At 39.1% G+C, this 27,817-nt stretch overlaps 2 protein-coding genes across 5 annotated transcripts in view; both read left to right on the top strand.

Moving 5' to 3' along the window:
• Nucleotides 1–101: 101 nt before the first annotated feature.
• On the top strand, nt 102–19,939 carry ORC1 (origin recognition complex subunit 1; the record flags this gene model as incomplete). Its single annotated transcript, XM_081325480.1, is given in 19 exon segments — nt 102–179; nt 181–234; nt 237–300; nt 714–807; nt 976–1,103; nt 2,933–3,093; nt 4,986–5,352; nt 7,235–7,538; nt 7,890–7,991; nt 9,094–9,283; nt 9,964–10,070; nt 11,249–11,350; nt 11,489–11,660; nt 14,681–14,788; nt 15,360–15,509; nt 16,117–16,236; nt 18,283–18,449; nt 18,729–18,816; nt 19,621–19,939. Coding segments are annotated over 19 exon segments (2,775 nt in total). The 3' UTR covers nt 19,840–19,939.
• Nucleotides 19,940–23,976: 4,037 nt separating this feature from the next.
• CC2D1B (coiled-coil and C2 domain containing 1B) overlaps nt 23,977–27,817 on the top strand; it is a 65,957-nt gene continuing 62,116 nt past the window's right edge. For 2 of the 4 annotated variants that reach the window (XR_014025969.1, XM_081324135.1), the window contains exons 1-2: nt 23,995–24,432; nt 25,421–25,544. Coding sequence is in view for 3 of the 4 variants with exons in the window: in XM_081324135.1 (XP_081180261.1) it covers nt 25,479–25,544 (66 nt within the window). In the remaining variant the exon portion in view is untranslated. Of the gene's footprint in view, nt 24,450–25,420; nt 25,545–27,817 lie in introns of all 4 variants that reach the window. The other 2 variants (XM_081324137.1, XM_081324136.1) reach the window with 2 other exon arrangements.

Genomic DNA, 27,817 nt, shown 5'->3' with positions numbered 1-27,817 from the left:
CTTCCGGAGGGAGGAAGGAACTTCCGCCGGCCTCTCTTTTTTTTCCCCCCTGCGGATATAACAAGTGAGGGTTTTTTTTCCCCCCACAGCCAAAAACAAACATGGCGTCTATAAGGAGGCCCAAATTTCTCTTCCGGGGCGGAGCGACAGGACTTTGGCGCGAAGTTTCATCTCGCAGGGAGGAAGAGGGAAGTTGTCGCCGCGCTGAGCCTCGGATTGTCATTTTTTTTCTTTCCCCGTCCAGCTTCGTCGGGCTTGAAAGAATGAATTGCAGCCCCTCGTGGAGGAAATCGTTGCCACGTAAGGGGATTTTTGTTGAGCGACGTGATTATGAGATTTCTAAGGACAGCAGGATCGTATTGAAGCTGAGTGGCAGATTGATCTTCACCCTAGAGCAGGGATAGGCAACCTCGGCTCTTTTATGACTCATGGACTTCAACTCCCAGAATTCCTGAGTCAGCTATGCTGACTCAGGAATTCTGGGAGTTGAAGTCCATGAGTCATAAAAGAGCCAAGGTTGCCTACCCCTGCCCTAGGGTCTCTTAAATACTTCTCTATTATGTTTAGAAAAGTGGGGGGGGGAGGTTAGGAGAATAACACAGAAGCTGAGGATTGAGCAGTGCCATAGCAATGGGATGTTCCAGGACTTTTCCTCTTTTGCTCACATGATGCATATTATACGATCTGATCTTTCGTGGTTGTTTTTTTTACAGATACCATAAACATAGAAAGTCAGAGAAAACGCACCTGTTCATGGATTGGCAAGGCTATATCTACAGACAGACAATTGCAGATCTCTCATTATAGGTGTGTCAGCCTGTTTTAGTTACTTCTTATAAAGCAAAATGTATACTGTAGTTCTGGGGAAATGCATAATAATGGAATAGTGCTGATAACTGAGCATACAGATAGTGGATAGAAAGAAGATGAGGAATGGCATCCAATGACTCCAAAAAAATATTTGTCAATTTTTAGGGGAATATCTATTAAATATGAAAAAGATATCAGTGACATCTGTATTTTTCCTGGAGAATTTATTTTAATAGAAGAAGGAACATATGATCAACTTTTTGTGGCAAGACTCTTAAGGCTATATGAAGATGGTAAGTTTTTTTGGTTTCTTTCCTGTATATCAGTTTTCCAGTACTAAGATAAATTTGTTTTGTAGAATATTTATAAAAGATTGTCAAAAAGTAATATATGATAGTAAGAAACTAAAATAAAATTAAAACATAATGTCATTAAATACATATTTTAATAAGAGGTTGCAGAACATGAGGATACAAAAACATTTTCTCAATGACTAAAACGTAAAATATAAGATTAATCTATTATATTAATGAATATAAATACAGATATTAAAGTGCTACAGAAAATCTTCAATACAATACTGAGTAACTAAATTACTAAAGTGTTAAGTATGTAAAATTCTAAAATATAGGATAGTGAAATATTGATCTTTTAAAAATTCTATGTAATGCTACACAGTGAATTTTTAAAAATGTTTTATTATGAAGTAGATTAGGTAGGTAGGTAGATAGATGTAATATTACATCATTAACTGTTGGTTTAAAATGCCTAAAAACTGTAGGAAATTAATTAATACACACAGACTATATAAGCATACAACTACTAAAATGGCTTCCTCTTTAAATACTGCATTTTGAAATGATCTTTCTTCCACATATTACAAAAACCATATCATCATTGATGACACGTCTCTTAAACAGTTTTGAAGTTTTACTAAACTGAATAAAGTCTTTCCAAGTAGGATAAATGAATTGCTATGCCTAAATTCCAACATTTCATGTGTTATATCCATGAGTTTTTCTATTAAGTCTATTCCTTATTAAAATGCCAAAGATCTAAATTTGGAATAGTGGTTTGTTTACATTTCTAGGGTATAGCTGTCTTTGCTGCAATTACAGATAGTCCATAACTTATGACGAGTTGCTTGGTGACCTTTTGAGGTAACAAGAGACCCAAATAAAAGTACTTACTACCCAGATTCAAAGTTCCAATAACTGCATGCTCCCCCCCCCAATCATGTGTTTACATTTTGGACCACATTTATGACGAATTTTGTTGAAAAACGACGCTTACTTCTGGTTTCTGGTAAAAAACAAAAACCCAGACAATGGGGTTATTGACCATGGCATTTGCTTAACGACCATAGGTTAGCTTAACAACCGTGACTTCTTTCCCAAGGTTGTGCATGGCAGTTTCCTCAAGGGACCTGAGGAAGATGGTGTCACGAAGAGCCTCAGGGTAGGCCTCAGGGTGCAGAGTGGTGAGGATAACTGGGGCAGTTTCAGCTTTGTGCCACAGTGCTGGAGCTGTGCTGGAACTCAGGAGCTTCCTGCATCTCCAGGGCTGTGGCATACCAAGAAACCCCTTTGTGCTACGTTGCTGGGCAGCTGAGGCTTCACCCTGCACTGCAGTTCCAAGCTTCTTGCAGCCCGGAACTGCAACATGGCTACCAGTGCTGGAGCACAGGGGTTCAGGGGCTGCTTGCTGTCCTGCAAGGTAGGGTACAGGACATCAAAAAGTGGAGAGGGGAGGGGCAGATAGACAGATGGGGGGGAGTTGAAGAGATGGCCGTCCCTTATCAAGGCTTAGGACTGGATGAGACCAAAGCTAGAATGGTTTGGGTCGGGGTCAGTACTTTTTTAATGATCCATGATTCTTAGTTAATGATGCTGTACAACTACATCACTTGGCAGAAATTCTAGTTTCAATCGTCGCCGTAAGTTGAGGACTACTTGTATCTGTCTAGAACTATTGGCTTGAATGAAATATACCATTTTAGCAGTAGTTGATGGCAAAAGGCAGACACTCTTGCTTGCACTGACATTTAATGAAACCAAAGAAATGTATGTTTCAAAAATCTCCGAGGGGGTCTTTGTAAGTAATATTGTTTTTTCTACCCTAGATACTCAGGAGAAACATGCAGTTGTTGAGTGGTTTTCTCGTATTGAAGAAATACCATTTGGTCTCCGAAAAAGTTTGGGACACAAACAAGAGATATTCTTGAATGAGAAGGCTGAATGGGATACTGACATACTTGTTTCATCTATTGTTGATAAAATTATGGTGAGTAGTAGCAGATTCAAATGTGTGAAGGCAAGAAAAGGAAAATGTCTTCAGAAATTCTTTGACGTAGTTTGCTGTAATCGTAAACCTGAGATAGCTCTTTCCTGGCAACTTAAGAGCTGACTTGACATTTCTTCTTGGATATGTAATAGTAAACATGAAATGCAGCACTTTAAAAAGAATATGAAGTAATCTTTATTATATTTTATTTTACATTATATTTGTGATAAATAGTCTATCATAAGATTGGTCATGACAGTTCTACTTCATCTGTTTTGACGCTTCATACATTAATTTTCATTGATGGGCAACTTGAATTCTGTGTTCACAATCCTGCTGCATAAATAGGCTTAAATAGCATTGGCCAATCTGATTGATTTTATTTAAATGATGTGCATGGCCATTCATCTTGGAACACAACTGGACAACTCACGACAATAATAAAACTAAAAACCATAAAAAAAACCTTAAAAAATGGTGCCTCAATCATCCCCTAAGGCAGACATGTCAAACTCGCGATATCACGTGACGTCGTGCAACGTATCGGGAGAGTTTTGCCATTGCTGGCAATGGGGTGGGCGCGGCTTCCGGATGACACATCCGGCCCATAGGCTGGCAGTTTGATACCCCTGCCCTAAGGTGCCCCAACAGTGATCTATAAGTTCCCTTCACTCTATTCCAGTGCCTGAATAATGAGTCAGGCCTTAATAGCCTTCTGGAAGGCTAAAAGGGTGAAGTCTGATGGATCTGCAGTATTAGGCAGAAACTCTCAGGAAGAGACAACCTGATCCTATGCTGGGCAGGATTGTAAAGTTTAACCAGCACTTTGAATTGCACCCAGAAAGAAACTGGGAACCAGTGCAGCTCTTGCAACATGCGTGTAACTTGGGTGAATCTAGAGGTGCCTATCACAGCTTCTGCATTCTATAGACCAGTTGTAGCTTATGGGTGGTCTTCAAGGGCATGTATAGTTCAATGCATTGCCCAAACAATGTTTTATACTATTGATTATCGGTGCAGAACTGATCATTTAGAATATTTTCCCCAGTCTAGTAAGATTACAGCTTGGTAATCATCAATCAGCATTGCAGAATTGATCATTTAGATTATCTTCCCCAGTCTAGTCAGATTACAGTCCTGGTGATTGCCGATCAGCATGACCATTGTAGGAACAAAACTTTTGAGAAACACTAGATTAGATTAATTGGGCAGTGGTTTTTGTAATTTGAATTATGAATGTTTACATAAGTTACATGTTACAAATAACATTTTAGGCGTCAGATATTTCTGATTCTAACACCAAATCAGTTTCTCTTAAATTACTGCTTGTTCTATACATGTTCTATGCATGTATACTGTTTAGAGATAGTGAAAAATATTATAAGCTAGTATTATATATGGTTCACTAGTACTGTAACTTATTAATAGTAACAGCCCTAGATATATATTATGACTTCAATAGGTAGCAGTAAGTAGTCACTAACTTGGCTTGCCTCTGGTTACTACTTGGATTAGGCACCAATACCAGTGTTTTCAGCTAGGCATTTTTTTTTAAAAAAAATCACAAAGCAGCAAACCACTCCCACTTTGCCAAGGAAACTACATAAGTGAAGCCATTAGTAATTGAGCTCAACTGCATCTTTGCAATTCAGAGAGTTAATTCTAAAAATATGAGTTATAGTTCCCACTGTTTTGTTAAATATTCCTCTCTTCAAAGGAGAAGCCAGTTTTCATTACATTTTGAGAAAATACATTCCTTAATTGACCTTTTGTTATGCTTAGAACTAACTGATGTTTAATCTCTTTGAATTATACTACGTTTTGGACAGGCAGGTCACATTATTTCACTGCTGTGTAAAATGAACAACTTTCTGCTGTTTTGCTGTTTTTAGGTTATTCCTTTGTCACCATGTGAAGCGCTGCCTCTTGAAGCAAAAAACAAGCAAGTTATGTTTGTAAGGAAATCCTGGGATGGAAAAAAGATGAAGCCACTGAGACCTAATTTACTGGCAGAATTGAAAAATTCTGTTAAACTAAAGAATGACATAACTTTTGCAACGGAGGGCCATCTGACTCCCTCCCGCTCGCTGGAAGAAGCAACCAAAAATGTCACTTGGATTACCAAAGAAAGCAATAAAAGCAGCGCAGAAGTAAAACTGAGACATTCAGCTGCTAAGTCTTCCTTGTTTAAGCAGAGAAATTCCCCCAAACTTGCCGGTGGCGACATCCCTGGAGCAAAGAAAAGATTACAGTTAAACAGTATGTTTACAAATGATTGGATACTGCTGTCTTCGCTGTCAGAAGATATAGCTCTGTAAACTGCTACATGGTTTATATACTGCATAGCACCTTACTAATTTTAAGGGTTATACAGGTAGTCCTTGACTAATGATCACAAGCAAGCCCCATATTTCCATTGCTAAGCAAAACAGTTGTTAAGTGAGTTTTGCCCCATTTTACAACCTTTCTTGCCACAGCGGTTAAGCGAATCACTGCAGTTGTTAAATTAGTAACATGGTTGTTAAGTGAATCTGGCTTCCCCATTGACTTTGCTTATCAGAAGGTCTCGAAAGGTGGATCACGTGACCCTGGGACACTGTAACCGTCATAAATATGAGCCAGTTGCCAGGCATCAGAATTTTGATCACGTGACCACGGGGACGCTGCAACAGTCATGTGGAAGATGGACATACGTCATTTTTTCCACTGCTGTTGTAACTTCGAACGGTCACTAAACATTGTAAATCAAGGACTACCTTTTAAGAGATTATTTACCTCTTACTACAAAAATCCCTTGTGCAGTTCTTAATAATAGGGACTGTTTTGTATAACTTTTTCTTTTCTAAGCCACAGAATTACCCTGAATCAGCTCCCAAGAAGATTGTGTTAAAATGTTATATGAGAATAGTGATTATTTACTTCTTGAATTACTGTTATGTGCCACCCATTTTACTCTAAAAAGCAACTCGAGGTGATAATACTTTCTGGCTTCTCTGGATGATGACATTACTGTGGTTTGGACTATTTACCATCCTTAAAATTAGAGTTACTCATAACTAAAGCAGGACCTTTATATTAAGCAGATCTCTGTCTTTCAGATTATTTTCAGATGAAAGCCATAATTAACAATGGATGGCTTCTGATCTGGCACTCGTACAACTGAGGGGTTTGTTCATTTCTGCTGCTGAATTTGATTCATAAATATCTGTAACAGAAACAAAATTCTGCTGCTATTAGTATAACTCACCTGAAAATAACATAATTATGTAGGTTTATAAGTATATCATGATTGGAACTTTTTATCATTGCCTTGAAAACTGAGAAAACCTGTGTAAAAAATGGGGGAACAAAAGGCTTTGTCCTTTCATGTTATTAGTTGGATGGAGAAGGAAAAAGAAAGATTTTTGGAATTAAAAAAACACCTGTTAATGTAATTCAAAAAAAAACTTTAGAGTTCTGAGCTATGTCATATGGATCCTGCTTCTATACTGATAAATGCTCACATATTGTTTTTTTTTTCTTCTTTTAATTTATACTAGAGATTAGGACCCATTTTTTATTGGCTGCTGTATTTCCCTGGGAGTAATATGCTGGGAAATATGCCATTAAATATGCCACAACTAGAGAAAGCAATAGCAAAGTTAGCTCCATTGTTTAATTATTATTTTTATTTGACTTTTTTTTCCTGTTGATTCCTTTCTGTCCAAATGCCACAATGCCAGGGAAAGAATCAAATTGATCTGATCAGTAATCTGATGTTCCAATTCTAAGGTCATGTGGAATTTGGCCAATTCAGTTCCACAACAACTGTGCAAGATTATGATGAATTAAAATGGAAAATAACTTATACCAAAGGAAAGAAGATATGGCCAACCAGAAGACTGATCCATAACATAGAAAACCAAAAAACCCTAAAGGAATTCAACTGCTTTAGCTCAACACCTTGGAGACCAATTATGTTTTCAACAATTTATGAAAAATCAATAAGATCTGAAATTGTTTCTTGGAAAAAACTTCAGAAGTTAGGTTGCAGGCCAGAGGAAATTTGACCTCAAGAGATACATAGGGACATATGTATTCAGAAATTATTATGCCTTAATGATTCCTATTAAATCTTGTTCTGATTTTTTTTTCCTTTTAGCACCTACAAAATCTCCTAGAAGTATGCTTCTAGGAGTGCAACAAGATTTGATTGAGCTTCTAGACTATGGTTTGACTGAAACTCCACAACGATCATTCCTTAAAAGAAAAGTAACATTTACTGGCATTAAAGGTTCTCCTAAAAAAAAATCTTGTGTTTCTGATGAGGAAGATTTGCTTTCAGATATAAAACCACTGGATGAGCAACCTGAAAGAACTACAACAAATTTACCAAGTTTATGTCAGAAGATCCAAGATTCCAATCTGAAAGTCAGCAGTTCTGCAGTGACACAAAGTACTAAAGGGTAGGGCTCAACATTATGTCCTAAATTTGGAAATACGGTCTTCTGAACAGCTTATTGTTCTTGTGTGTATATTAACATTCATTTTTCTTGACGTAAGACAGGCATCCCCTTCTGTGTATTTAATATTAATTTACTTCTTGTCTGCAATAATTTGCTGACAGGAAGAAATATTAGCTTTTTAATACTGGTGATAAATTTAACAGATTAATAATTATACTTGAATACGATTCCATGGGTTAAATTTTGTCTGCCTAGATTTTCTTAAAAGTATCTGTTTCTTGAATAATTGAGAATAGTGAAGGTGTCATACATTTTTCATAGAATATAACATATAGTCACATTTCTCTATAGTTTAGATGAATATGAGTTGGAAACAAGGAATCCAGCGATGACTCCACGTTCACGCAGAAAATGTGCACAAGTGACTGCTGCTCGAATTGCAGAACAATTTAGGTGAGACTGCTATCCATATTACATTTTATTTTTGTATGCTGTAAGCCCTGAAATGCCTAGTGTGTTAGTAACACTTGATAAATTATTGGTGGAAATAATTGCTTTATATACTGTATGCATGTTTACAAATATATTGTTGAATAGACTTTTTAAAAAGAAAACATTGTCCAAAATTGATCTTTGTATAAACGAAAATAAGTGGGCCAAACCTGGATCAACAACCCTCACAGTAATTCATTCATAGGACATTTTTTTTCCCTTACCTACTTTTTTTAATTTTATATTTAAACGTTACAGTTTAAATGATAGAAGATTGCCGCATGTAATCTCACCTTCACTCTTCTACTTAGGAGTAGAAAATTTGGTTATATCCAAAGTTTTGAATTAAAATTTCCATCCCATTTGGCAGCATAGCCATTGATCAGGGTTTATTGGAGGTATAGATCAAATACGTGATGGAGACATGAAGACATCAGGTTGCAGATTCTGTTGTTTGTTGTCTAACCCCCCTTACAAACCAAATGTTAGGTCCTTGGCAGGCTTTCAAAGTTCTCTTCCAATACCTTATTAGCAAAAAAGATAGTTACAGAATTCCAAGTTGTTTTGTTTCCCAATTTTTTCAAGACAATTGTCCAGCTCAGTATATACCTAGTGTGATTAAGGTGAAATAACTGAAGGTGTTTCTGTTTTGTAACAGTCCTGTTTCCCTCTCTGCTTTCCCAGGATCTGTTAGAAGTTCCTTCGCAGAGTAGCAGTTTGGGGATTAGATGATAGTTCTCTGGGTAGCTGGACCTTGCATGCCTTTTTGCATGCCATCTCTTTCAAAACCTGTGGCATTATTTAATCCACTAAAAGCCCAAAGGACGGATCTAATTTAAAGGTGGCTGAGCTCAACCCAGAGGTCCCCTCACATTCCTTAGACATCATAGACATCAAAAGAATCTCAGATAAAGCAGGATTCACTATGTCTGTGTCTAAGCAGGGGCTCATTATCTGTCTGCTCATAATCTCTCATTGTCTTCAGCCAGTGTTGTTCCAGGAGTCTCTTTTTCTGCCCATTTTCCAAAATTCAAAATATGATGTGTCTAATTTATTTCTTTAGTGTTTTAAATGCAGCTGAAAATAAAAGCAAGGGTAAGAAGTGTCCTAGTCCCTTGGAAACTTCTGATTCAGATAGCAGTGATGAAGAAGACAACAAGAAACTTCATACACCTAAAAGGCAAACAAAATCCACTCCCAAGTTCTCAAAGAACCAATCCATGGGAACATCTACCAAGGATTCAAGGAATACTGTAAGAACTATAGGCATTTCTAAAAACACAAAATTGTAATTACTCTCAAAAATCATAAAATAAACATAAAATAAACCCTTGATGTTACAATTTATAAAATTCAGTTTGGAATTTATAAATGGAGATTTTTGAGAAGAATAGCGGTTATATTTGGAGTCAAATAATACCATCTTCATTTTACCTGATCAAGCTAGGCTGTGTCTTTGTACGTGTGGGTCATTTAAATGAATTTCAGCTCCTGGCAACATGAACAAATCAATACTGTTTTCTTGGCAATATTTTTGGAAGTGGTTTACCATTCCTCCTTCAGGATTTTGGTTTAAAGTTCCTGGTCTTGGTCTAGTGTTGATTGGTTCTAAGTCACTCAGCTGGCTTTTATTCCCAAGAAAAAACAAAAATACAGGTCTCCCTGCTCCTAGCCCAGTGTCTTTAATCACATCAAACTGGCTACAAGGTGAACTACAAAATTCCAAAATAGGAAATAATGTAAAACTATTTCCACCTTTCCTTCTTTCGGTCCACTTTTGCGTTGAATATTCATTTAAATTCTATGCCAAATAAATAATGTACTAAGCATTAAAAATGTTTGGGTTAATTTTTCAATTATTATTTTCAGCAGTTTCAAAGCAGAACAAAATGCAAACCATTTCTAAATGAGAAAATAATGGTTTTTCTTGCAGTCTAAGCCAAGTACCCCAAAAACTCCACGTAATGCTACCCCAAGAATTCGCAGTCGAAATCAGACTATGCAGAAGCCGGCCAGTGTGCTAGAACAGGCAAGGATGAGGTAAAGTAAAATATTCCTTGTATTTCCCAAGGGAAGAAATAAATAATAATGTACAGGTAGTCCTTGAGTTATGACCACAATTGAGCCTAAATTTTTTTGTTGTTAAGTGAGACATTTGTTAAGTGAGTTTTGCTCCATTTTACAACCTTTCTTGAGTTGTTAAGTGAATCATTGCAGGGGTTAAATTAGTTAATAGTTAAGAGAATCTGGATTCCCATTGACTTTGCTTGTCCAAAGGTCATCACATGACCTTGGGACACTGCAACCATTATGAGTCAGTTACCATAATTTTGATCACGTGACCATTGGGATGCTGAAGTGATTGTAAGTGTGAAAACTGGTCGTAAGTCACTTTTTTCAAGGCTGTTGTAACTTCGAACAGTCACTAAATGAGCTAAGTCAAGGACTACCTGTAGTTAAAGGAGGACAAGCTAGAAGTTAGCCTTTGAGGGTGATGTAAATAATATTTTTTTATTATAGCAATAAATCCATGGTGGCGAACCTATGGCACGTGTGCCACAGGTGGCACGCAGAGCCTTCTCTGTGGGCACGCGCGCCGTCGCCCCATTCCTAGTCCTTCAGCTGGTTTTTATAAAACCTTTTCGCTTTAGGCCTCTGCCGCCGCATGCAAAAATAAAAAAAAGGGTTCAATCAATCAATTTCAACTTCTCGCGGGGAAAAAAAAAGATCTCGCAAAATTGGGACTGATTGAAATTTTTAGTCCCACCCAGTCTGCCGTTACCACTGCAGCCACGCCCACCCAATGGGCCACACCCACCCAATGGGCCACGCCCACCAGGCACACAACAATACATAAGTGGGTTTTGGGTTGCAGTTTGGGCACTCAGTCTCTAGAAGGTTCGCCATCACTGCAATAGATAATATATTTGTATCGTTAAATAAACACCCCGTCTGTTACGAATATTTGATTCTTCTTGTTTTATATTTGCGTATAGAATATATTTTTTTACTATGGATTAGCTTTTAAGTTATAAAGTCACTTTTTTGGGGGGGGGAAACAACCCCTTTTTCAACCCAGCATTATTTGAAATCAATTCTTAGAACATTTGCATAACAATTCTTAATAAATTTTATTCTGTGCCTAGCCACTTACTTAGAAATCATGTAACTGGACTTTTTCGTATTGATGTCCCTTTCCTCCTCTTTTGCTTTGACAGACTGCATGTGTCTGCTGTCCCAGAGACCTTGCCCTGCCGTGAAAAGGAATTCCAGGATATCTGTAACTTCATAGAAAGCAAGCTTCTTGATGGGACAGGAGGGTGAGTGTTTCTTGGCATGCTTTTCATCAATTTTCAGTTTCATTAAAGAGGCGAAGGGAACAATCATTATAAATAAGGCAGCTTTTGATTAGAAAAACAGAAATCTTAGTGATTAGTATTGGTTCTCCTGTGTTTCAGGTGTATGTACATTTCTGGAGTTCCTGGAACAGGCAAAACAGCAACAGTCCATGAAGCCATTCATTATCTTCAGCGGGCAGCAGAAAATGAAGAGATTCCAGCTTTCCAGTTTATAGAGATTAATGGAATGAAACTGACTGATCCACACCAAGCCTATGTGCTAATTTTAAAGGTGAATATGCTTGAGAAAAATGGAATTGGGCAAGAAGCCTTTTCAGTCGTTTCTTAAATTCAGAGGGTGAGCTTCCCTGTCTCTAGAAGTGTGTTTGTGTGTGTGTGTGTGTGTGTGTGTGTGTGTGTGTGTGTGTACCATAAGTTGTCTCTGCAGTTTTTTTCTTGATATGCGACAGTGTTTTCAACCTATGTCTTCAACATGAATAATTGAAGGTTATGGAGTGTAATCTAGCACATTGTTTATTTATTTATTTTATTTATTTATTTTATTACATTTATATACTGCCCTTTCCCGGAGGACTCAGGGCGGTTTACAGGGGATTAAAAACCGAAAATACAAAAGTTAAAACCAGTTTAAAAAAGATTAAATTTGTCCCTGTACAAATAAAACCCCAATTAAAATAAATTAATCCTCAGCCTGGGCCAGAGAGCTTGAAGAGCCAGGTCTTCAGGCCCCGGCGGAATGAACGGAGGTCGGGGGCAGTCCTCAGCTCCACTGGCAGCTGGTTCCAGAGGGCAGGCGCCCCCACTGAGAAGGCCCTATCCCTGGGTGTTACCCGCCGGCAATCTCTTACCGGTGGGACCCTGAGAAGACCCTCCCTGTGGGAGCGCACTGGACCAAGGGAACTTGATGCTGGCAGCAGGTGTTCCCTCAAATACCCCGGACCCAAGCCATGTAGGGCTTTATAGGTAATGACCAGCACCTTGAATTTCACCCGGAGGGCAACCGGAAGCCAATGCAGCTCGCGGAGTAGAGGTGTTACATGGGAGTATCGGGAGACCCCCATTACAACTCGTGCGGCCGCATTCTGCACCAGTTGAAGCCTCCGAGTGGTCCTCAAGGGCAGCCCCATGTAGAGAGCGTTGCAGTAGTCCAAACGGGAGGTCACGAGCGCATGAGTAACTGTGCGTAGGGCATCTCGGTCCAGATAGGGACGCAACTGGCGCACCAGGCGAACCTGGGCAAAAGCCCCCCTGGTCACGGCTCCTATATGGTCTTCAAAATTGAGTCGTGAATCCAGGAGGACGCCCAAGTTGCGAGCCCTATCAACGGGGGGTAACACCTCACCTCCCATCGCTAGAGATGGAATAGTCTGGTTGACCCGAGATGCCGATATGCACAGCCACTCAGTCTTGGCGGGATTGAGACGAAGCCTGTTTCTCCCCATCCAGACCTGGACTGCCTCCAGGCACCGGGACATCACGGCGAGGGCATCACTGGGTTGGTTCGGGGTGGAAAGAAAAAGTTGGGTATCATCAGCGTACTGATGATACCCCACCCCGAAACCTGTGGAAGGTTTCTGTGGAAGTTGGTAGATAGATGTTCTTAAGTCTTGGCTGAGGAAAAATGAACGGCCCAAATACATCCGGATGACATACATGCCTATGGAGGATTAAAACCTCAGTCTTCCTGCTCCTAGTTCAACATCTTAAACCAACTGGCTCTCCATTCCAGGTGCACACATGTTTGTGTGTGTGTGTGTGTATGTTTGTACACTACTGATACAACTTATGTTGTGGAAAATGGCTGTCTTTTAAAATTTGGAAGATTGCAAACACTTTAGTACTTATTTACAGCTAATTAAATATGAAGTGATTATGACGTGATTCCAGGTTCAAAAATCCTGCTGTATCCAGAATTAATGCAAATGTCTCTCCAAATATATTGTGTAAACACCCAGGCAGATTAACAGCTCTTGCCCTTGCTTTCTGAAGTTAATGGATTAAAGACAATGCTTTTGGCAAGACTGAATAAGTGTATGAGCTGACAGGTGGTACTTCAACATTTATGTTACCATCCAGGGAAATATTTGGAGTTTATTAATGATTGGATTCTCAGACAAGATTTTAAAAGGGAGTCTTATGATGCTTATTACAACTTACATAATTTCAGACAATATGTAAATATTTAAATCATATTAATAAAGTGGAAGGAGTGTACCACATCAACATTCTAAGATATGACTATTACAGAATAATGTAACAGATTTGCTTAGCACTGCTGGGGTATGCTGTAGACATTTATCTAAATACAACTTAACATAAGTAAAATAGTTGCATCAAATTATCTCTCCCCAAAATGTACCTTTTACTCCTAAACACACAACCCATAGTAAAATAATTAGCATCCAAAGTCTTTTTCCTTTTACTGAAACATATCTACATATGACAGAAAGATGAAATAACAGGCTTTTATAAATGAAATAATACATGAAAAGAAACAACCAGAAAAGTTTTAACTATAAATTTGGCTGCATAGAAGTTCTGTGGCAAAATAGTCAGCAAATAAATTTAATAAGAATATTTTTAATAACTAAGGCTAAACTTTCCTAAAAGCAAGCAAATGACCAGATGTTCTAAACAATCAAGCTCCATTGTCATAATACTTTAAAATGTTTACAATACAGTTTAATATTTAAAACAAAAGTGAAGTTCTCACTGCTATAGTCAAGCTGGATGAAGTAGGTATTACGAGGAAAAGATTCTTACCTCCTTGATGTCAGGTATTTCTCAATGCAAGGAGGCACGCACATAAGTCTCATCTCCCACAAGAGAAAAATAATGGGACATATGAAAAACATTCATAAGGGTGGTTCTGTCTGATCTCAATTGCCTTGGCTTTTAAAAAGCTCATTATTTCCTACTGTCTGACACCTCTCTTTCCTATCTTGTTTAATAATTATGTCTGTTTTATTAGTATAAATATTTACAGCTCCAAGTGGATTTATGGGTTTACAATCTGATGGCGCTCAACATAAAAAATTAACATAGGTCTGGCAGAAAGTTTATCTGGACATTAGGTTCAATTATGACAAACTGGAGGCAATGTAATTTTGCAAACTTATAGTTTTTTAGGCAAGTTCTTCCATCTGTCCTTCCAAAGCTGACAACATGCCACACTGAATATAGTAGGATTTAATTTCCAGATAAACATACATAGAATTATACTATTGCTATAGCAGAATTCATTACTGCTGCACAAGTTCGTAACACCAGTCTCCATTTAACCTGATTTAGCTACTGACAGGCCAGAAGACAACTGCCAATCACGCGGCTGAACTTCTGAAAAAGATGTTTTGCACACCTGGATCAAAAAGGAAAACTGTAGTACTTGTTGTGGATGAGGTAATGTGGGAGTTCTTATATTAGAAGATTGTTTTTTAGTTTGTTTTGTAAGTATTTCAGAGGCATGGGGCTGCTGTAAGATTGAAATGGTCTCAAGTGATCATCCTTGTCAATAAAAACAATGTAAATTATTTCAAAACACTTTCATTCCCTTCAGTTGAACAAGAGGGGGCCTACAAATATTAATTAAAAATAAAAATAATCTCTGCTGAGTTTAAAATCTTTAAAAAAGAATGCAAAGGGGAAAAATCTACTTTCTGTGTTCATCCCTAAACTGATACATATCTGTGGATTAACTCCAGGTTTCAGTTCGAATTATGTAACAAGCACCTGTTCTTTAAGCAGAAATGTACTGATACAGAGAAGGAAATATACAGCATTTTTCTTTAGATACTTATATATGCAGTATTATCCATAGGTTAAACTAAAAATAATGCTGATTGTATTTGAATGTTAACACAAAATAATATTTTCCTGCAAAACTAAAAAAAATTAGAACCAGATCTTGTACATTTTTGTAGCATATAGTTTCTTCATCTGTAATTTTGCATCAATTTTTCCCTCAATCTAGCTTGATCTCCTATGGACTCGAAAACAAAATGTGATGTACAATCTCTTTGACTGGCCCACCGAGAAAAATTCCAAATTAATTGTCTTGGCCATTGCTAACACTATGGATTTGCCAGAAAGAATAATGATGAAAAGAGTAGCCAGCAGGCTGGTATGTCTGTTCAATTCTATTACTATGGTTATCTTGCATTCATGATGTTTACTGAAATTAATGAAAAAGAAGGGAATGAACTATTACTGTGCTTTGCAGTTGTTACTGGTATGAGAAAAATTCCAGATAAAGTCTCAAGTTAATTCTCTGAGATGCCACTTTAGATATGGTCTGAATAAAGAAAAGTTTGTACTAAGAGTTTAAATAATGGTGTTATGCATTTGATTATTGCATTTTTCTATTCTGAAGCTGGCCATTTATAGAACTAGATATCAAACAGAGGAGTCTTTGTGGTGCTGGAAAAAAGAAAGATTCTGATGTGGGAGTGTTCAGCCCATGATAATAGGCTGGAATGCATGGAGTTCTGGAGAAACCACTTGCAATAATATCACAAGTTCCGAATAAAACATTTCAGCAGTTTGCACCTAAAATTGCATTTGATGCATACATTTTTAGTTTCCATATAATTAAAAAGCATTTTGAACAGTAAATCCATAAGGTTAAACAACTGCACATCCTGTAATTTATTTTATCTCTATATTTCATGCACCTTGTAAGATTTACTGAATAGCCCTTTCAAGAGGTTTGATGTTTTCTTTTTTTGCAGGGCCTAACCCGAATGTCTTTCCAGCCGTACACCTACAAGCAGTTACAACAAATTGTCTCTTCCAGGATCAATCAGTTAAAAGCATTTGAAGAGGATGCAGTTCAGTTCATTTCTAGAAAGGTAAATTGCCCATAGTGGCAGCTGTGTGGATTTCTTCTTCTTTTTTTAAATTAACACTGCGCTTAGTAGTTAACGACTGAACTCTAACTGAAGTGCAAACTATACACCAAACTGATGGATCTAGGTCTGTATCATAAATTAGTGAAATTTTAAAGAAGCGCTTCATTCATCATTATTGTGTCTGTTTTATAACAGGCTCTTGTTGTTCCAATGGGATTCTGGAGAAAGCGATAGTCCTAACCTCCTTGCATTGAGAAAGCGATTTGATAGTAATCAAATCCACAAAATGTATTTATTTTCTTAGCAAACTTATATGGCTGCCCATCTACCAGACAGAACATTGGGCAATGAACAAATATAATCAACAGACAAAAAACACTTAAAAACAACATTGAGCCCCCAGTAAAACTTGCATGCACCAATCTTGCAATGCCCGCTCCATCAACACCTTGGGGCCATTGTCTGGGGCACAGGTCTGCAACCCGCGGCTCCGGAGCCGCATGCGGCTCTTTGTCATCTCTTGCGGCTCCCAGTCCTCTGCCACGTGCAGTCCAAAAAAAAAAAGTGGGACTAAAAAAGTTCAACCAATCAATTCATATATGCAGGGTAGGTGCATATCAAACCTTGCATATCTTGCATATTTTTTGTGGCTCCCAGTTTTTCCTTTTGTGAGGGAATTGGTTCCGAGTGGCTCTTTCACTGTTTCAGGTTGCTGACCCCTGGTCTGGGGGAAAAGCTGGATCTTCACTGCTTTCCTGAAGGTGAACGAGGTCAGGGGCATCTGTACCTCTGGAGAGAAACTGTTCCATAAGGGAAGGGCCATGACAGAAAAGGTTTCCTCTGCCCTACCAGATTACACTATTTCAGGGCTTTTCAACCTTTTCACCCATTGCACTTTTAGGATATGGCAACATCCAAGTACCACCAATCGCCTAGCAAGGTGTCAAAAACTTGATGACCCAAAAAAAAAGGAAAAAAGTGATGAAGTACAGATAGTCCTTGACTTACAACAGTTTGCTTAGTGGTTGTTCGAAGTTACAATGGCACTGAAAAAAGTGCCCCCCCCAAGCCACAGCCAAGCAAGACACCTGCCTGCCCGCCCGCCCAGCAGCACTCTTCCTTCTGTTCATTGTTGTGAGCATTTCTGTTGAGGATTGGCAGTGGGGGTGGGGTGGGTGTTTGGTTTTTATTTCCCCCATCTGCTGGGTGGTTGCAGCAGGTTTTGGTCACTTCACATGACCCTGGGACACTGTGACCGTCATAAATATGAATCAGTTGCCAAGCATCTGAATGTAACTCACAAGACCCTGGAGATGCTGCAACATTCCAGCTGATTGCACTTCTGGGTTTAGCAGAAGCGCCAGGATCAGTGCCGAGCTCCAGCTGGAGCCTGGCACTGATCCTGATGCTTCTGCTGAGCCCTGACAGCCCCGAAGAAGCGCTGATCCTGGCGCTTCCACTGAGCTCTGACAGCCCTGCAGCTCCAGCCATCTCTCGGTCAGGCTTCTGTGGCGCTGCCACCGGTTCAGCTCATTCCCCTCCCCCACTACCATTTTTCTAGTGTCGCGTACCACCTGTCAGGTGCCAATGTACCACAGGTGGTACCTGTACCACTGGTTGAAAAGCCCTGCACTATTTCACTGAGGAGACTTGGAGTATGCTCACTCTGCCAGATCTAGTGGGGAGAGGCAAAAACCACCAGGAATAGACAATCCCAAAACTAAGCTGGCCCTATGTCACGTAGAGTCTGAAGGGAGACAACAATAGTTTAAGTTGCACCTGGAAGCTTACTAGGAGGCACTGTAGCAAACTCAGTCATGATGCTGCCTGGTCAGACTGCAATATATCCACTACTCTGTGCCGTTTCCTGATTTTAGCATTATAGATTCACAACAAATGGGGGAAACCAAATTAGCATGGAGAAAGGGGAATTTCTGGGTGAAACAAATATTCCACATTAAATAATGTTAAACAGCTATCGTTTTTTTCTGGATACTGCAATATAGGGAAAAAGATCAACTTTCATTTTCAATCAATACATTTTAGGTTGCAGCTTTGTCTGGTGATGCAAGACGATGCCTTGATATCTGCAGAAGGTCCACTGAAATCTGTGAACATGATCGCAAAAGGGGTGTTTCTGGGTTAGTCAACATGGCTCACGTTATGCAAGCTGTGGATGAAATGTTCTCATCTCCATATATAAATGCGATTAGGTAATATAATAGTTTACCTGTGAATCTTCTCTTCTTCAGTGCCATAAAGGAAAATCTGGTCTGAGTAGTGTGACGGCCTACAGTTTTTACCACCTTATGAATTTTTACTTCTATATGCACCCACAATTGAGATAACACTGTAGAATACATGTCTGCCTCGTAAGTCAACATGTTGTTTCTTGCAACCACCAAGTAGAAACTATATATAGTGTACCAACAGTCTTAGAAGTACTTTTTTATTATGCTGATTAATCTTGTTGGGGTTCCATTCTCTTTTAGGAATGGTTCGCTGCAGGAGCAAATATTCCTGAAAGCCACAATTGCAGAATTTCATAGGTTAGGACTAGAAGAAGCTACAATTCAGCAGGTAAAAATGAATGCTAATTTTTCAAGACGACTTTAGTTATATTCTGGGGATGTATCTTTTCATTGGGAATTATTATTTAATACATTTTATACAGTGTAGCTCTTTATTCCAATTCACAAATATGCACTAAGTAGATTAGTGCTTCAGGTCTTTGGCAGTTCTTCTCCTCAAGCTTGTATTTTTATATTTTGAATGTAATTATTTGTCAGACCATACTATGCATTCTTCCAAATTGCATAAATTCAATCTAGACAATCTATTTGACAATCTTTTAATATAATTTTCAGAATACAGTGATACCCTGGTACTTATTGTTAATTGGTTCCAGGAGGCACGATGGGTAACAAATGAATTTTTCTCATAAGGAATAATGTAGTGAGTCACAAGGCAGCCGACACTGACAAGTTCTAGCTTGTGCACTAAGTACCAAACAAACAACTGGGACACAATTTTTGTGTCAAAATGTGTTGAGTATCAAATTCAATGAATTTCAAAGCAGTTGAGTACCAAGGTACCACCGTATATACAAGTCTGAAAAAATGGTGTATCTCAGTTGTTCTCAACCTTTTCTTCACCACGGACCCCCAAGACATAACTCAAGATTTAAATCATAAAATTTCTTCAAGCATCCGTGGACTCCCTGTGATGACATCACAGCCTCCAAGACTCCGCAAATCACAAATTGAGAACCACTGCTGTATCTTATTGGTTATTTTCCCATAGAAAAAGGAGGAAAGTAATTAGAAATTACTCTTTTTAACTTGCTTGTTTTTAATCTTCAGTTTTGTTTTTCCCCACTTCTAGATATTTCATCAGCATGTTGCTCTATGTAGAATTGAAGGCCTGCCAACCCCTACCGTATCCGATATAATGGCAATTTCCTCCCGACTTGGTGCTTGTAAACTTTTGCTGGTAGAATCTCATGCTAAGTACCTAGGCATGCGAGTTCGACTCAATGTTAGCCAAAATGATGTCATGTATGCACTCAAGCAAGATCAGGATGCCAAAAATACTAAATTTTAATAAGATTTGTTTTAAATGATGTTGATTAATACTTGAAATTTTGTTTTTAAACTTATTTTAGCTATTTTATAGTGTTTATAATAATAACTATTCTTTAAAAAAATAATCCGGTTGTTCTGTGCTCTCATTATAATTCTGCATTATACTATACTGTAATTCTACTTTATAGATCTATCTCCAGTTGTAGAAGTTTAGTTAAAAAAATGGTTTTATCCCAATAGAGGTTCATGCAAATTCACCCTATCCCATTTTTTAGATAGCTTCCAAAACAGTATATCCAAAATATTAGGCTTGTACAAAACACTGGGAAGAGATTCATTGCAAAGCATATTAGCATGAGAAAAATGCCTTTCCTAAAACTTTAAAGGAGCTGTATTTTCAGTCCTTGGTTATCTTCTAAGCCTCTATCTTCTAGAGGTCCTAGCAAAAGTACTGCACAGATGGTGATAGTCTTTAAGCAGCAGTGCAAATAATCAATCACAGTTGTTTTAATATTTTGAAAAATAGTGTTTTGTTCATGATAATCATACTTTGTAAAGTACCTCTTTCAACTGCTTTTCAAAAGCTTACTAAGTATGCTTAACCCGTTTTGATTATTGCAAACCTATTTATAATTTTAGCTGGAAAGAAAATGCTAATAGTAATTTAAAGTTTGGTGTAGTGCAGGGGTGTCAAACTCAATTTCATTGAGGGCCGCATCAGCATTGCGGTTGCCCTCAGGGGGCCAGGTGGGTATGGCCAGGGTGGGCGTGGCATACTGGGTGGGTGTGGCTAGAGTGTGTATGGCCTACTGGGTGGGTGTGGCCAGCTCTACATCATTCGCATCAAGGGTGCCTATGGGGGGTCTGGGCAGGAGTGGGACAGATCTGAGAGTCTCTGGCAGAAGGAGGATCTCTGGGCCAGGGCCAAGGCAGTGGGGGCCGTTCCCTCACTGTTTCCAGGATGGCTTTGTGGGCCACATGAAACCACTTCACGGGCCGGATCTGGCCCCCGGGCCTTGTGTTTGACATGTCTGGTGTAGTGGTTAAGGCTTCAAGCTAGAAACCAGGAGACCACAAATTCTAGTCCTGCCTTAGGCACAAAGCCAATTGGGTGAACTTGGGCCAGTCACTTTCACTCAGCCCTAGGAAAGAGGTAAGGCAAACTACTACTGAAAAACCTTGCCAAGAAAACTGTGGGACTTGTCCAGGCAGACTTCAAGAACTGGATGCAATTGAACAGAAGTAAAAAAAGAGTTTATCAACTGAAATATGGGGAATATGGAAAACTTTAATAAATCAAAGCTAGAAAGTAGAGAAAAGAAACATATCATTTCCAGAAGTATTGTTCATCCAATCCTGATTTGCTTTATGTTTGAATTAAACTTGAAATGTTTTTTCTATGTAGTATGATCAACAGATGGTAGTGCAACCTGTAATTCCCTGAATTTCTTTGGCCCAAACCCAGAACAACCTAGTAAATATTCAGGTTTTATTTCTGTCAAGTTGTGGCTGATCCAAAATTGTTTGGTAGAACTTCCAGCACGTAATTGTTTCTGAATTTTGAAAAAAAATGCTTTTCATTTCATGCACATTTCTATAGAAAAAAATAGACAAAAAAAACTAAATTAAAAAAGGCTGATGGGGTGATGGAAATTTTTAACTGCATTTTAAAATAAGCTAGGAAAATAAAAGTTACCAAGCATGGAAACACCCAATAACTCTTGGAGAAAACATACAACAAAGTGCTTCCTCTTCAAAACACTTTAAGTACAGGAAATAATACATCTTTGAGTAACATATTTAGAATGTTTAAATGTAATATCAGGATTTTGATTATGAAAACAGACTGATAACTAATACAAATAACAAAACATAATATTATATCTACTAATTTCAGGAAACAAACATGCTGGCCTAATGTGGAAGCAGTTTAAGCTCCTAGGTCGAGGCTGTCAAACTGCTGCCCTGCGGGCCAGATGCATCATAGCAAAACCATGCCCACCCCATTGCCTGCAATGGCACAAAAGTTGTGTCACGCGACGTTGCAAGTTTGACACCCTTGATCTAGGCAATTCTGTTTATAAAGCACTGAAGTAATCCAAGAGATGATGAAATTACTTTCCATCCATTTAAAAAAATGAAGCAGCCTGTTCTTGGATCAACCATTATGTTACGATCTTTAGAGAAAAGTATAGTCTATTTCACCCTAGGTTTCACTCCATTCAAATAGGATCATTTTAATATCAGTTCTGATTATTAGTCATCATCCAGTACATTATTGTCTCAGTCACTGGTTATTCATTAACTATGAATTGTTGAAAAACCTTAATTTCTTGGTTTAAAAGTCATAAACTACAAAACATCTATTCAATTAACACAATTAATCATGCTAACCTAAAATTACAGAAACCACATTAGGAACATGAATTTGGCACTCTTACCTATATTTAGAGCGCCAAAGAATTAAGGCCTTTGAACTATAGTGCTGGAGAAGACTCCTGCGAGTCCCATGGACTGCAAGGCGTTCAAACCGGTCAGTCCTAGAGGAGATCAACCCTGACTGCTCTTTAGAAGGCCAGATCCTGAAGTTGAAACTCATACTTTGGCCACCTAATGAGAAGGAAGGACTCGCTGGAGAAGAGCCTAATGCTGGGAAAGGTTGAGGGCAAGAGAAGAAGGGGACGACAGAATGAGGTGGCTGGATGGAGTCACTGAAGCAGTAGGCGTGAGCTTAAATGGACTCCAGAAGATGGTAGAGGACAGGAAGGCCTGGAGGAACATTGTCCATAGGGTCGCGATGGGTCGGACATGACTTCGCAACTAACACCACCACCTATATTTAACAGGGAGGGGGGAAAAGAGAGATGGATTGTGGGCAAATTGGTGATTCATTCATCCATGGTTTCACATACATATTGAATAATATAATATGAAATAAAGAATTCTATGGCCCTCCTTATATTGTTGAACTATACAGCTTCCAGCAGTTATCTGCATTTGTCGTGAGCCGTTGCATTACCTGGAAACCATCATCTAAACAAAATTATTAAAAACTTAATGCTTCATAAAACTTGCCCTGCAGCCATTGTGGATGGCTTGATACTGTACATATACAGTATGCAGCGTATATACTTAAAGTTACATTATGATTTAGCACAACCCAATGAAGAATGCAACAAATCCAGAGTGTATCCTGAAGAAAATAGGAGAGAGGATCAAAAGCATCATTTGGGCTGAATTCTCACTGCAACGATAAACTCAAGTCAGAAAAAGCCAGTTTCCATTACAAGATAAGATCTAGGGTTGCTTGTATTTAAGACAAGCCTGAAACAGCAACCATAGTAATCTTACGGCCTTACCAATTCTGGGCCTAGAAGAGCCTAATTTTGAGTAGATATTTTTTAGAAGCGGTCTGAGAAGTCTCAGCAGTGGCTGTTCAGACCAAATTCCGGCTCTGCGGCAGAAATACCATTAAATAAATAAATAAATAAATAAATAAATAAATAAATAAATAAATAAATAAATAAATAAATAAATAAATAAATAAATAAATAAATAAATAAATAAATAAATAAATAAATAAATAAATAGAAGATGCGTGGACTTCAACTCCCAGAGTTGCTAAATAATTATAGAAGCATAAAAAGCACTCATAACTCTCTTCCCCAACCTGGCCTGCTCTAGCTCTTTTCGACCAACTCCCATAACCCCTATTTCGGCTGGAGGACGATGGGAGTTGAAGTCCAAAACATCTGGAGGTCGGGAAGGGTGAGCTACAGCGGCACGTTTACCTCAGCGTTTTCCAACCTTAGGAACTTGAAGATGCGTGGACTTCAACTCCCAGAATTCCCCAGCCAGCATAGCTGGCTGGGGAATTCTGGGAGTTGAAGTCCACGCATCTTCAAGTTCCTAAGGTTGGAAAACGCTGGTTTACCTCACCGAAAGGCACAAGACCTCGGCCACGCCCCTGCTTCCCCCTCCCCCCCGCCCCTTCTTTCCGTCTTCCTTTGGCCTCGGAGTCAATTATTACCGTACCCTGTTTGGCCACGCGCGCTCAGGCTCCGCCCACTCCGGCGCCTCCATCTCGCTCTCTAAAAATGAATAAACCTCCGCGCCTGCGCGTTGCGGGGCCCCTTGGTGCAGCCCCAAGCTGAGTCCGAAGTAGGAGGGGGAAAGCGCGCGTCTGGCCGGGGCCTTTGCCTGTTCCGCTGGGCAGCCCCGTCGGCTGCGGCAGGAGGTGGAGCCGTGCCTCCGGGGCCGCCTTCTCATCTCCCTGGAGCCCGAGAGAAAGCAGTTGCCATCAACCCCCTCCTCCTCTTCCTGCTCCTCCTCGGTGGGAAGGTTTGTTATGAATCGAAAGCAGCAGCCCTCCTCTGCTCTTGGGTTTGCTCTGAAAGGCTTAAGCCCTGGCTGGCTGCTGAATCTCTCTCTCTCTCTCTCTCTCGGGTGGAACCTCTGTACCGGGTGTGTGGATTCACACATGCGTGCACTTGGCTGAGTGCATCTGAAAGCGTCCTCCTGAAATCGGCCTGTGTTTTTCAGCTCAGCTGATAGGGAAGGCTCTGCCTCTCGAGAAGACACGGATGGTTGTTTCCCAGGTGCCAGTCATCTGGTAGGCTCGTGATTCAGGTGGGAGTGGGCAGGGCACGTCAAGCTGCTTGAACTCAGCTCTTGTCTTCCATGTAGACGGCAAGTGGGCCTCCTGCTTTCAGGATGGTCTGGCGGGGGTGTGTGTGTGTTGGGGTTAAGGCGCCCCAAATGACTTTGGAACTGATTTCGGCCGTGATAAGCTAGCTAGCTAGCTATTTATTATTTATTTATTTATTTATTTATTTATTTAGATTTGTATCCCGCCCTATTCCCGTAGGACTCAGGGCGGTTTACAGGGCAGTTAAAACCATGAATACAAAAAATGAAAAACAATTAAAACAATTCCTTCGCTGCCTTTTGGATTTCGGTGGCCCTAATCTCCAAACTGACACCGAGAATTATGCAAGGTGAAGACCAGCATTTCTTTAAAAGTAACCTGGTGATGCCTCTGTGGAGGTAACTGACTGTTTGCTTCCTACTGCCTACAGAAAACCAAGACCCTGCTATATACTGGCCATTGGGGTTCTAGGTTTTTTAAATAAGGCCTTCTGACATTGATTGACCTGAGTTCTTAACACCTAAACAAATAGGTTCTGCTGTTGAAGTGTACTCTTACTTCTGACTGCCCGCTCCCCAGTCCTCAAGGGCTGAAAGTATCCCAGTCCATATTACTCGTTAGATTTGTAAACAGGTTGGAGTGTGGGAGTTTTCTTTTGTTTTAGGGTTTGTTTTGTGATCATGATCTTAAATCTGGCTTTCTATCTTTATTAGAAGAAAATCTGAGCCATAAGTATCTTCCAGAAGCAACGATGTACATCTCTGCTTGTATTATGATTAGGAAAATAGAGTTAATAATGTGTATGTTTTAGAATTAAGGTCTACAAGTGGGAGTGGCAGCAGTCTAGTATCTTGGTGACTTTTTTTCAGTCAAGATGCTCATGTTTTTTTTAAAAAATTGGGAATGTCTGTACAGTATGGTGTTCTTGCAAATATACCTTGCTCATCTGCAGGTAATTTTTAACTTTCTGGATTCTGCAACCTGGCTTTGTTGGCTGTTGGTGAACCAGCATGCCTGGTAGAAGACCGAGAAAAAGCCCCCAGGCCAGGGCTCAGGCAGGAGCCGCTGCAAAACAGGTATGTTTCATCTCTTAGTCCAGGGGTAGGCAACCTTGGCTCTTTTATGACTCATGGACTTCAACTCCCAGAATTCTTGAGCCAGCATAGCTGGCTCAAGAATTCTGGGAGTAGAAGTCCATGAGTCATGAAAGAGCCAAGGTTGCCTACCCCTGTCTTAGTCCTTTTTGCTATCTATCAGTTAAGGCTGATTCCCTTTACACAGAGTGTGGTTTTTAAACTGTAACTTAGAGATGACTCAGAGGTCCTCACATTTTGAGAAGGAGAACCTTCTTCAATAATCCACCATTTGATTAGAAGTTTACATACTGGTAGGAGAGACACACTAACTGAGGTCCATCCATCCAGCCTTTTGCAATTTCAGGTTTTGTTAGATCCAAATCAAATCTGACCAAAGCCTAGGAATTGATTTGCAATAGCATTTTCTCTTGTTAGGAATTGTGGAGTGGTTTGAGTTATTTTCTTGGGTTAGGACGCTGAGCTTGTCGATCAGAAGGTCAGCAGTTTGGCGGGTCGAATCCCAAGTGCCGCGTAACAGAGTGAGCGCCTGTTACTCGTCCCAGCTTCTGCCAACCTAGCAGTTCGAAAGCACGTAAAAATGCAAGTAGAAAAATAGGGACCACTACGGTGGGAAGGTAACAGCGTTCCGTGCCCCTTTGGTGTCTAATCATGCCGGCCACATGACCACAGAGACGTCCTCGGACAAGCGCTGGCTCTTCGGCTTTGAAACGGAGATGAGCACCCGCCCCTAGAGTCGGAAACGACTAGCACGCATGTGCGGGGGAACCTTTATCTTTTAAAGGATCTTAGATTCTTATCAGAATTTTTTAAAGGTTTATTGGGAATATTGGGAAAATAGGTATACTTGCTAATTTCGAGGGGAGTATGTTCTTTAAAATATGGAAAAAATACTGAAAGCTTGACAATTACTGATTTAAATGTATTCTTTGTTTTCATAAATGTCATAGTTGATAATAGTTGCTACTAATGCCACTAAGGTGGTGATTGCCTTTATTATCTACATAAATGCCAGCTATTTTATAGAGATTTGACTATAGCTGCCTGATGTAATAAATTAGTGGAACTAAATTGATCAGTTCTTTAGAAAAACAAAGTACTTAAATAATCAGTATGGAAAGGATTTTTAAAAATGCCTGAAACAATGCACCTGTGAAATCAAATCTATCAGGTTTTTTTTATATTTGTTATACAGTATGCAATACAGTTGTTCATAATGTGCAGCTAAAGGGGGAAAAACACCTCTCTTTGACTCATTAAAGCAGTTACGGTTTTTGCAAGAAACTTGTGGCTGCTTAGAAAGCAATTCCAGTTCAAAGCAGCTTTCTAAACTGCCTTGCAATATATGTGGATACTTTAATGGGTAAAGTACCTCTGATGTTTTATGCAATTTGGGACAAATTATAGTCATAGCATAGCCTGTTTTGAGTGGGACAAACAGAACAAATAGCCATATTAATGGGTATTACTACAGGGGAAAGTAAAAATTCTCAAGTGTTATTGAATTGTGATCTGATGAAAGAGGAAATGAAGAGAATAGTTAATTTTCATCCTTTCGATAGACATGATTTTAAAAAATGCCGTGCACCCAAGCTGAGAGTAAAGCAGCAGGGGGGAGATAAATCTTCTACTCATAGAGAGTTTTTAAACTTTAATAAGAAAACAGGAAGACATACTCTTAATGCAAACTTAAAACAAGGAAATAAACAATTTGTAATCTTTAGAGAAACAATAGACACTAATTTAAGAACGTCGAATTAATAAATGGAAGTGTGCTTAACTCGGCATTTGGATTTTGATCAGCATAATTAGTCCAGATTGAAGCTATTATATTGGCTATTCATGCCAAGAATTTATCTTAGCTGTTTTTTTTTTTTTTAAAATAAAACCTCTACTATTTAGGAGTGAAGTTTCCTAAACTTGGCATTTTTATTTTTACTTAAAATACAAATGTTAAAAATGAATGGAAGTTAGACTGTTTATATTATAAATAATTTCATAGAATGTGAATAACTAATTCCCATTAACTCTGTGGAAATTGTAGTCCCGGCATATGGAGAATAGCTTATCCCTGTCCTTTGCCATAATGAAAGAAGTCTGGGCCCAACAGGAGCATTTGGGTCAATTGCCTTATTGTTGAGTTCCAAAGGCAGATACTTTTGTGTGTTTCCAGAACACACAGGAGTGTTGGGTTGACTTAGTACAAGTAGTGCTTTGTAAAATGTTAACTACAAAATGTATTTCTGAACTTCCTT

This window comes from Vipera berus (assembly GCF_964194415.1).
Source record: "Vipera berus genome assembly, chromosome: 3".
NCBI lineage: Eukaryota > Metazoa > Chordata > Lepidosauria > Squamata > Viperidae > Vipera > Vipera berus.
Note: the sequence above shows the minus strand (reverse complement) of the source record. Positions and strands in the feature narration are given on the sequence as shown.